This window comes from Dendropsophus ebraccatus, chromosome 15 (genome assembly GCF_027789765.1).
Source record: "Dendropsophus ebraccatus isolate aDenEbr1 chromosome 15, aDenEbr1.pat, whole genome shotgun sequence".
NCBI classification, from domain to species: domain Eukaryota; kingdom Metazoa; phylum Chordata; class Amphibia; order Anura; family Hylidae; genus Dendropsophus; species Dendropsophus ebraccatus.
The window spans coordinates 54,735,373-54,746,619 of record NC_091468.1 but is presented as its reverse complement, the minus strand read 5'-3'; the positions used below and the strand labels follow the sequence as shown (position 1 = coordinate 54,746,619).

General features: G+C 47.6%; 1 protein-coding gene across 1 annotated transcript; it reads left to right on the top strand.

Moving 5' to 3' along the window:
- The first annotated feature begins 195 nt into the window (after positions 1-195).
- On the top strand, positions 196-11,014 carry PNO1 (partner of NOB1 homolog). The gene is made up of 7 exons (XM_069954787.1): positions 196-448; positions 5,369-5,518; positions 7,014-7,097; positions 7,871-7,931; positions 8,253-8,370; positions 8,700-8,770; positions 10,763-11,014. The coding sequence occupies exons 1-7, from the start codon at positions 287-289 to the stop codon at positions 10,828-10,830; spliced, it is 714 nt and encodes a 237-aa protein (XP_069810888.1). The 5' UTR covers positions 196-286; the 3' UTR covers positions 10,831-11,014.
- Positions 11,015-11,247: the final 233 nt, after the last annotated feature.

Below are 11,247 nucleotides of genomic sequence, written 5' to 3'. Positions count from 1 at the left end.
AAAATATCAATCCCGAAAAAAATCAACTAATTATCTTGACATCTGCCTCATGCGGGTACGTGATAAATTATGACAGGCGATGAAGATGTTAGTATACAGGCAGGCGTTAGACAGCTTAGTCACGTGATAGGCAAGAGAGGGCGATCGCGGGGCCTGTTGTGGTGACGTCATTGTGAAAATGATCTATTTTTTTCACTGAGCGCTGTAGCCCCGCCTCTTTCTGCCCCCGGATGTCCGCGGCTTACACGTGTTTGGAGAGATTTAGTGGTGTAATAGTCTAATAACGATGGAGACGGAGAGCGCAGCGGACTCCGGGGAGGGCTTCACCAGCGTCACCGCCAAGAGGGGTAAGAAGAGGCGGGCGGCGGCGGAGGAGAGAGCCATGGACACCGGGGAGCAGCCCAGCAAGAGGCCGGACTTCCCTCCCATCTCTGGGGACAAGCTGATGGTGTGTATGCGGGGCTGTCACCCAGTCTATAGTGATAGATACATGGGATACTGGCTGTTATAGGGGCATTACAGCCATCTCCAGCCTAAAGCCGGACTACAACTCCCAGCATGCCCTGACAGCTATAGGCCTTTGGCTCCCAGGGCATGCTGGGAGTTGTAGTTTGGAAACCGGTTGGGGCTAATGATTTGATCTTCAGACAGTGCTCTGATGCCTATAAGGGTTATTGGGATTGAAGGACACACAGTAAAAAGACATTGAAGTCTCTAGAATGGCTGTTAAAGGAGAACTCCGGCTGAAAGTATGTTATTACTTATGGAAGTAATCGACTAATTCCTAATGTACATTATTTATGGGAAATGCACATACAGGGCTGTTTACCTTAATTTCGTAGATCATGGAGTGTTTAAATTCTCTCATAAAACAGTGACGTCACGAATCAGGTGTCATTCCTATAGAGTGTCCAGCAGGGGGTGCAGTATATGGACTGTACTGAAGTATATAGAAGATTATGTAATGTAAAAATTACACTTTATTAATGGACAATGTGTATGGAGGACACTTGCTCCCCAAATGGAGGGCATCGAGCAGGGAGGGAGAGAGGTGCTGGTGCATCTTACACCTCCTTCCTGCTTGGTGCAGTGGGAAAGAGACACTACTACTACTCCCATCATCTGGTTATAGTGTGAGCAGATGATGGGATGAGTAGTAACAGGGAGATCCCCAGCACCAAGCCCCCCTCCTTAGCCAACATCCCCCACACCTGCCGGTAACCTCCCAGATCTGGCCCCCCAGCCTCCCCCACTGCTGCATGTCCACTCACTTCCCAGCCATTCCCAGACTGCCAGCTCACTGCCGCCCCCATCCTGCCGACTGGCAGTCTGGGACCAGCAGGGAAGTAAGTGGACATGCAGTGGTGGGGGAGGCTGGGGGGCCAGATCTGGGAGATTACTGGCAATGGGTGGGGGGGGATGTCTGCTAAGGATCTCCCTGTTACTACTCCTCCCATCATCTCAGACTATGAGCAGATGATGGGAGGAGTAGTAGTGTCTATCTGCCCCACTGCACCAAGCAGAGAGGGTGGGAGGAGGTAGTTAGATGCGCCGACACCTCTCTCCCTCCCCACTCGGTGCCCTCCATTTGGGGAGCAAGTGTCCTTGCTCCCCAAATTATTCCATACACATAGTCCATTAATAAAGTGTAGTTTTTACATTACATACTCTTCTATATACTTCAATACAGTCCATAGACTTCTACATATACTGCACCTGATTCGTGACGTCACGGGTTTTGAGAGAATTTAAACACTCCATGATCTACTAAATTATGGGAAATAGCAGTATATGTACATTTCCCATAATTAAAGGGGTATTCCCCCCCAAAAAAAAAATATTTTTGCATTAATACATTGCCCACCCCTAGCTTTCAATCTTTCCAATATCAATTTATTATGGATTCTGCATAGTTTTGCTGTTATCTAGGTGCTCCCACCCCCATGGATTGCATAAAATCATCGACTCTCAGTCCACTCCGACACGCTCCCTGCTCCTGGCCCGCACCCTCCGAGACAGCACCACCTGTCCTCAGTCTCTTCAATGGGCCGGGTTAGTGCTTCTAACCCAGTACACTGAAGTAAAGAGGACACTGATGGCAGTGGCTGCTGTTAGAGAGGGAGACAGTGATCAGTGCAGCTGTCACTGTCCCTCTCTAACTGCAGCCACCCCAGTCACCCGTACTTTGTGACCGCCCCAGAGCTCACTCCCTGACTGTAGCTCTGCTACACCGTCTCAGCTCTGCTACGCCATCTCAGCGTCTCAGCTCTGCTACACCATCTCAGCGTCTCAGCTCTTCTATGCCACCATCTCAGCTCTGCTACGCCATCTCACTATCTCAGCTCTTTTACGCCATCTCACTATCTCAGCTCTGCTACGCCATCTCACTATCTCAGCTCTTTTACGCCATCATCACCATCTCAGCTTTGACACCATCATCAGGCAGAAGCATTGCATGATGGGAAATGTAGTTTCCTATCTTGCTAATAGACCATCTTTTAGAAAAACTTGTAACTCAGGAACGGCAGCAGCTAGAAAGATAGGAGACGGCTCGAAATACTCAGAAGAACTTGGTGAGTAAGACGAGCTAGGTTTGGGGGCATTACATTTTTTTTTTGCTCTTAGGGGGAATACCCCTTTAATGTACATTAGGAATTTGTCTAACTTTCCATAAGTTATTACGTATTAAAAATACAGATGAGCACACCTGAGAGCGCGGAATTTATTAACGTTAATCGTTGCCTGGAATATATGGAAAGAGCCATAGGCTGTATCCATGTTTTCTAGGACTCCCTAGGGCTGCATCCAAGTACTTCAGCCACTGGTAATCTTTGGAACTTCTGAGCCGGTCTCTGTAGTGACAGTCTGCTAAGCCAATCACTGTCCGAGATGGGACAGTTCTGTGGCCAGTGATTGGCTGAGCGGCCTGTCACTAAAGACTGGCTCAGAAGTTCCAACAGTGGCTGACGGGAGGATGACACTGGGAGTGCGAGAGGTCTGGTGCTTCTAGGCTGGAATAAAAGACAACGATCAGCTGATCATTCCCTTTATTACACGGATCGATAATTCGCCCAATTGAACGATTAATGATTTCGAAATAACGATGTGTTTTTTATAACGATCAACGTTTAGACTGAACGATATATCATTTAGAAAAATCGTTATTGCTGTCGTTTTCAGATCGCTTAAGCCCATCACACACAGTGTGACTGTTTACAAGAAGCGATCTGCGAATTTTTAGCGAACGACCAACGACGATTTGAGAACACGTTGAAAGACTAAAATGAACGATTTCTCGCACGTTGCTTGGTCGTTCGCTGCGTTTACACTAGGGATGCACGATGCACCGAAATATCGCTACTACTATCGATAGTTTGGGCTAAAAAACGGTTTGGTACCAGGATTTCCTGGTATCGATACTTTGTTAAAGCTGCACTATTAGGCAACTTAACATAAAGTATAACGCAGAGAACACGGCCGGCGGCTAGCTGAGCGCCGGCCGTGTTCTCTATGTGCCTCTCACTGCCCCTGCAGTCTCCTCCTCTGTTCTCTCTCCTTCCGCTCCCGGCGGCGCCAATTTTAAATAGCCGGCACTTTGCGATCGCTAGTGCCGGCTATGTAACTGTGTAGATGCCGCTGTCACACTGACAGCGGCACCTGACCCCTCCTAAGCCCGCTCCATATGCAGCAGGGGTCGGCTACTGTGTGTAGCAGACCCCCGCTGAAATGATTTATGCAGAGGAGCCGGAGCTGCACGGAGGTCTCCGTGGCTGGAGAGGGAGAGGGAGAGGAGGACGGAGAGGGAGAGAGGAGGAAGGAGGAGAAGGCTGGAGAGGGAGAGGAGGACGGAGAGGGAGAGAGGAGGAGGAGGAGGAGGAAGGAGGAGAAGGCTGGAGAGGGAGAGGAGGACGGAGAGGGAGAGAGGAGGAGGAGGAGGAGGAAGGAGGAGAAGGCTGGAGAGGGAGAGGAGGACGGAGAGGGAGAGAGGAGGAGGAAGGAGGAGAAGGCTGGAGAGGGAGAGGAGGACGGAGAGGGAGAGAGGAGGAAGGAGGAGAAGGCTGGAGAGGGAGAGGAGGACGGAGAGGGAGAGAGGAGGAGGAGGAAGGAGGAGAAGGCTGGAGAGGGAGAGCGGGAGGTCCGAGAGAGAGGACACATGTGAGGATCCAGCCGGCTGGCAGGTGGGGGAGGTGCAGGGGCTGGGAGGTGGCGACATCAGCATAAGTATGTGTATAGCGGAGCCGAGTGAGCAGTGTATAGCGGAGCCGAGTGAGCAGTGTATAGCGGAGCCGAGTGAGCAGTGTATAGCGGAGCTGTCTGAGTGATCGCTGTACTCTGTACACAGTTATGTAAAAAACGCAAACCTTTACTTTTAACGTAATAAAATTTTAAAAAAGCTCCATAAATTGGTATCTCTGTAATAGTGCAGGCCTGAAGAGTATAGAAAACATTTCAGGTTTATTATATTCGCTGTCTAGGGAGTATTATATTTCTATTGTGTTTTTTTTAAAATATTTTAGTAAGTATTGAACTGGTATTGAGTATCGAAATAAAAATGTTAGTATCGGTATCGAACTGAAAATTCTGGTATCGTGACATCACTAGTTCACACAAGCCGATTATCGCTCAAATGTGATCGTTATCGCGAAAATTCGAACCATAATTCAATGTAAACGCACCATTACTCGGAGCGATAATCTGCTGAATTGGCCTGACTTGGCAGATTATCTCTCCATGTAATAGGGCCCTGAAACCGTTATCACCCACATCAACCTTCTGCAGAATCCTGCAGCTAGCAGACTGGCACAGTATTTTTGAGGCCCTTTACCACACACAGTCTGCGCCATTTACTGGTGTAATGTAAATATACTGTGGCGGCGGCTCCATCCATGGCGTAATCATCTTGCAAATTTTGCGTAGACGACCATTGCACCGGCATTTTTGACTTTTTAAGGCTAAAGCAGGTGGTATATGGGCGACTTTAGAGGTGCCAGGCCTTAGCTGAGTACTGTCCAGCGAGAAGGTATGTTCACACTGAATAATCCGCGCGGATCACCTGCCGCTCGCCCCCGCGTGTCTCCGCCCGTTCCATAGACTCCATTCTATGGTCGGGCGGATTCTCCCGGCCATCTAAAGAATGAACCTCTTAATTCTTTGGACAGGTTCAATGCGGCTGACCATACAATGGAGTCTATGACGTGGGCGGAGACACATGCGGAGATGCATGCGGGGGCGAGCTGCGGAATCCGTGGCAGGTGTTCTGCACGGATTCCTCAGTGTGAACATACCCAGAGAGAGAGATGTAGTCCTACACCCTGACATCAGACATTAACGTTCCCCTGATATCACAATGTGCTGAATCTCTTTACAGGGGGACAAAGATGAAATGAGGAAGATCCCGGTGCCGTCTCACAGATACACCCCCCTGAAAGAAAACTGGATGAAGATCTTTACGCCTCTCGTAGAACACTTACAGCTTCAAGTGCGCTTCAACCTCAAAACAAGAAACGTTGAGATAAGGGTAAGACCTGAGGGTTCAGTTATCACCTTAGGTTAGTATTCTGTAACACTGTGTCCGATGAGACCTCCACCAATTATGAGACGCAGGGTCTATTGTCTCCTGTGTGTGAATGGCGCCACACTGTGTGGGACTGATGGAGAAATCTGAGCACTGAGACACTGAGGCAGCTGCACCCATGCTCCATTCACACACAAGGGATCCTGGTTCTCGTGAATGGTGGGAGATGGACCGATTGAACCCTCCTATGTATAGGATAGTAATATAACTTCATTAAAATAAATGTATACTCTTTTTCTTTATCTATTTAATTCTCTTAAAAGGGGCGATATGGGCCTATTACGTTGTCTGATAATTGTTTAGCAGGTGCTGCACAAACATTATTAGCGATGTCCGTGCAGCCCTTGCCCAAAGAGTAAATACTTTCTGTCCACACTCCCGATCTTCTCCTGTGCTCTGTATGTGTCCTGGCACTGCGCGCTGTGGCTTCAGATTGGCCTGTCTGAGCTGACTGGTTGCCCAGCCAATCACTGGCCGGACTCGTACAGAGCGCAGGAGAAGACCGGAAGCGTGGACAGGTGTAGTATTTACTCTTTGGGCAATTGTCAGCCGTGCAACACTATTACACGTAGCCATGCACGGTTGGCGGCCAATGATTTTAAGTCTGGGGCTTAAAGGAAAAGTCCAGTGAAAACTTTTATTCCGGCATTGTATTGCCCCCCCAAAAGTTATAGAAATCACCAAAATAGACTTATTACAGGAAATTCTTACAAAGTGCTTTTTTTCCCTGCACTTACTACTGCATCAAGGCTTCACTTCCTGGATAACATGGTGATGTCACTTCCTGGATAACATGGTGATGTCACAACCAGACTCCCAGAGCTGTGCGGGCTGTGGCTGCTGGAGAGGATGATGGCAGAGGTATGCTCAGTGTCCTGTGTCCCTCAGTGTCCCCCTGCCATCATCCTCTCCAGCAGCCACAGCCCGCACAGCTCTGGGAGTCGGGTCGTGACATCACCATGTTATCCAGGAAGTGACATCACCATGTTATCCAGGAAGTGACATCACAATGTTATCCAGGAAGTGACATCACCATGTTATCCAGGAAGTGACATCACCATGTTATCCAGGAAGTGACATCACCATGTTATCCAGGAAGTGAAGCCTTGATGCAGTAGTAAGTGCAGGGAAAAAAGCACTTTATAAGCATTTCCCGTAATAAATGTATATTGAGGATTTGTATAACTTTTGGGGAGCAATACAAAACTTGAATAAAAATTTTCACTGGACTTCTCCTTTAAATAACAATCAGCCGATCGTTTCATTGGCTGGTTGTTGTCTCTATTACACAGTGATAGTCGGCTGAGTTGGCATATCGCTCTGTGTAATTGGGCCCTAAGCCTATGAATAAAGCAGTTACATACACTTCTGGAACAGATCTGTTACATGTAAATGTATCCTGATGGCATCGTCTAATGTCTCGCCTTTCTTTCTCCAGACTTGTAAAGAGACGTCAGACGTCGGCGCACTCACAAAAGCGTCGGACTTTGTGAAAGCCTTTATACTGGGTTTCCAGGTAGAGGTAGGTCTTCTATGTCTCTGCTTTGACAACATTTGCTGCAGTATAGCCACATATTGGATCTCAGAGTTTAGCCATTAAAGGGTTTTCCAGGGAACAGTAAGGTTAGTGTCACTGTCGTGATATAAACCTCTTGACGTGTCATAGACCCGGGTCGATCAAAACTATGACATTTGTCTGTGACATATCAAAAATTTTGATCAGTCTGGATCTGAGTGTTTATACCTATACCAATAGGGAGATAGAGCGGGGAGAGGACTGCAGTTGCAACACTGTCTTCTCCCCACTCAATCTCCCGATCGGTATGGGCCAAAGTTGGCAGATCATAAGTTTACACCAATAGTCACTTGTCCCGGAGGGATATCTGGCTAGTCCTGTGTTTTAAGACTCTTGAATAAGGCTCCATGGGCTCTTTTGCATATTCATGTTTCCCAGGGAGCAATGCACCTAGGATTTCACTGCATTGAGCGCTTTAACCAGCAGCCGGCAGTGTTATCCGTTTGGCTGGTCTCCCTGAGATCAGTGATCTGTTTTTCATGTTAAATTTGAGGTCAGTGCATGGTGTCTCCAGCCTATTCTTCCAGTTAAGACTGGGATGTTGTATGTTGTTCTTGGTCATCATTCAACCCAATGAATATCACAATTTTTTTAGTACTCATCAGGGTTTTAAAGACTTTCTTCTGAAGGATGACAATGGCTGCATCAGCTGTCAGATCACTTGAGGACTCCGTGTCTCTCCTATTATATGATTGATGATGTCCTTTTGTCTTTTCCAGGATGCTTTGGCTTTAATTCGACTTGATGATCTATTCTTAGAATCTTTTGAAGTCACAGACGGTAAGTTGTACAACTAATTGTTCACTCAGCGAACGCTATAAAGGAAGACCTTGTATGTCTACCTTGACGTGTGCATTTTACTTTCTGGGAAGCCTCACAATGTATTTGCCCAGGCTGCAGAGGACTTTTATGCAGATACATAAAACACTGCATCGGATTATATGAAGAAAAAATAAAATATATATATATATATATATATCTCAGACTGTCTCCTTCTGCTATCGTGTGCTGTTGTCATATGTATAGGTGACCTAACAGATCTATTTTCCCAGAATTACCTATCAGATTCAGTAACTTTAAACTTTTTTTTTTTTTCTACAGTCAAGCCCTTAAAGGGAGACCATCTTTCTCGCGCCATTGGCAGAATAGCTGGAAAAGGAGGAAAGACAAAGTTCACCATTGAAAATGTAACGAGGACAAGGATAGTTCTTGCTGACTCGTACGTATGCACTTTCTTACCTATCAGTATGTGGGGGACATTGACCTTATTCCCTGAATGTGCTGAGGAGCAGCCGCATGATCTTTGGCTGATGTCGGCTTCTGGGAATGCGGGATGACAGTGTATGTGGTTGTAGTTTTAGCAGCTTTTGATGTTCGGTCCCATCTACACTTTCCTATAGCACTTTGTTACAGCACTTGGTCATGGCCTCTCTCCCTACATGAGCTGGTACTGCTGCCATTCAGGATATAGACCCCACTGACTAATACGCACAACCTGTAGCCGCATGACTTGTATTGAATTGTAATCTATATATTTATCTCTTATAGAAAAGTGCATATTTTAGGATCATTTCAAAACATCAAGATGGCAAGAACGGCGATTTGTAACCTCATCCTGGGTGAGTATAGCTGGCACTACCAACCAGGCTGCTGGTGTCCTGGAGCCATGATGATGTGAGATGTCTCTGCACAGTGTAACGTCCATTATAAGGCCCATGTTGAACCCTGCCTTGCTAATCTGGCCCCATTATATAACAACATTTGTATGGCCCCACGAAGCAGTCTCACTCTGTTTTATGGATGTTCTCCTACTTTACAGGACAGAAATTGATAGCGTACTACTAGTATATACCTGCAATCTCCAGGATCATCATCTTTTGCTGGTTCCGCTTGGGTTTCCCTGGAGTACTTGGTCATTAAAGGGGTACTCCAGCGTGGGGGCTATTTTGGGATCTGGCCAAGGAGGAGGTGGCTGAGAGAAAAGACGTCCACTCACCTCCTCAGATCCACGTTGGGTCCCGTATAGCGGCGCTCCGGTCCCCGGCCGCTTCCTGGTGTCTGGCGCGAGACGTGACTTGAAACTGATCCCGCCTCTGTCACTGACTGGCTGAGCGGACTTGAGACGTCACGTCTCGAACCCGCGTCAGACACCAAGAAGCGGCTGGGGACCGGAGCGCCGCAATACGGGACCCGCTGCTGGATCCGGAGAGGTGAGTGGACGTTTTTTCTCTCAGCCACCCTGGCCAGATCCCAAAATAGCCCCCCCCCCCCCCCCCTGCTGGAGTACCCCTTTAAAGAGACTATGGAATTAGATGAATGCTGCTCAAACTAAAGAGTCATTGGGGCGGTCCCTGGTGGCTTCTTGCCTGCTCCACTAACCTTGACTGATCGCTCTCTGTTTGGGTATAAGAAGTTCCATCAGTCACTGCTGATGAGGGGAGAAGCTGCCGGGGATCTCCATCATGACTCCGGTTCGAGCAACATGAATTAGGATGAAGGGTAGAGATGAGCGAATTTACGGTAATAAAGTGAAGCTCTTTGTAATCTTTGCAAACCCCTCCTCAGCCGACTGCATTTTAATTCTCTGCCGCTCCTCACCAGGTGCTGGGAAAAGCTGGATCAGTCCTGTGAAGCTTCTCCCAGTTTCCCAGGACTGGATCCAGCTTTTCTCAACACTCAGGGAGAAGCGGCAGCGAGTTAAAGGGAACCTGTCACCCTGGCTGCTGGGGTAAAGCCCACCTGCACCCCCCCCGGTGGAGCCCCTTATATTTATCCACCTCTCAAAGTCCCGGACCCCATCCCGCCACCGAGACTGGAGCAGTCATTCTCTATGGGCGTCGGACTCATCTCTGGTATGTGCGCGCACGGCTTCAGACAGGGATTTCTTGGCAGCGGGACGGGGACTGGGACTTTAAAGAAGGGTTAAGTATAAGGGGCTCCACCGGGGAGTCGGCCGGGCTTCACCCTGGCAGCCGGGGTGACAGGCTTCCTTTTAGACAACAGGCTCATGAGCGGATTGCAGAGATTACAAAGAGCTTCACTTCATTATTACTGTAAATTTGCTCATCTCTACCTGGTTCCCTTTAACTGTAGTGGACTAACAATTTAGTCTCTGGATACAGCAGCATGAAGTTAAAGCTACTGCACCTATCGCCCATATAGCATATCCATGTGATATAACTGTCTGCCCTGAGGCCACCAAAAACTCCAGTCAGACCAGTTTCCTATCGAAGCTTTTTTTTAAATTGCAGAAATCTTACCTCACAGTTCATGAAGTCGGTCATATATCTGATCCTATTACTTTGAATCATCAACTCTTATTACTAGAGATCAGCGAATCGCTCATCTAAGTGAAGCACTTTGTTTGATCTGCGCTGATCTGCTCATCAAGCCGCCGAATGCTCCACTCCTTGCCGCTCCACCTCGGGTGCCGGGGAAAAGCTGGATCCAATCCTGGGAAACTGGGAGAAGTCCTGGGTGGAGCAGCACTGAAAGACTCGGCGGCTTGATGAGCGGAGCGCAGATCAAACAAAGCGCTTGGTTTAGATGAGCTCATGTCTACTTATTACATATTTTGACGTAAGTCTTTGTTCTTTTCTCCATCCTAACAGGGAGCCCACCATCAAAAGTCTATGGAAATATACGAGCTGTGGCGAGCAGAGCGGCAGAACGATTTTAACCCTGTAAAGAAGATACTCCTGTGAAGGGTAAATTGCTGATACCTGTGTCCCATGGACGTCTCAAAACTATGAAGATCTGGCCATAGTATGTCCCCTGGTGACTTGTGAAGACTGCGCCCCTATCCACATTCTTGAGTCCCTATGGGAGATGTATCGGGCAGAATCAGACATGATGCAAGACTGAAGCTGCGGCTTTCATGTATAACGCATGTACATCCCAGGCTTTAATGGCAGAGGAGCGCTCAAGAAGCATGGCTGACGGACAATGCCCTTTTGACCCTTGCAAGCCCAATATATTAAAAAGAAAAAATGTAAATGGATAGAACCCATAACAAGTCTATATTTTGGTGAACATGAATTAAAATAAATTATGACTTAGAGACTCATCAGATTTTATTTTTTTATTTGTCACCTTG

What these genes read in the sequence shown, in the direction of transcription:
- PNO1 (XM_069954787.1), top strand. Translation starts at nt 287, where the DNA reads ATGGAGACGGAGAGCGCAGCGGACTCCGGGGAGGGCTTCACCAGCGTC. An exon ending in TACTGGGTTTCCAGGTAGAG is followed by an intron (nt 7,098 to 7,870) that starts GTAGGTCTTCTA and finishes TGTCTTTTCCAG; the next exon opens with GATGCTTTGGCTTTAATTCG. An exon ending in AGGATAGTTCTTGCTGACTC is followed by an intron (nt 8,371 to 8,699) that starts GTACGTATGCAC and finishes TATCTCTTATAG; the next exon opens with AAAAGTGCATATTTTAGGAT.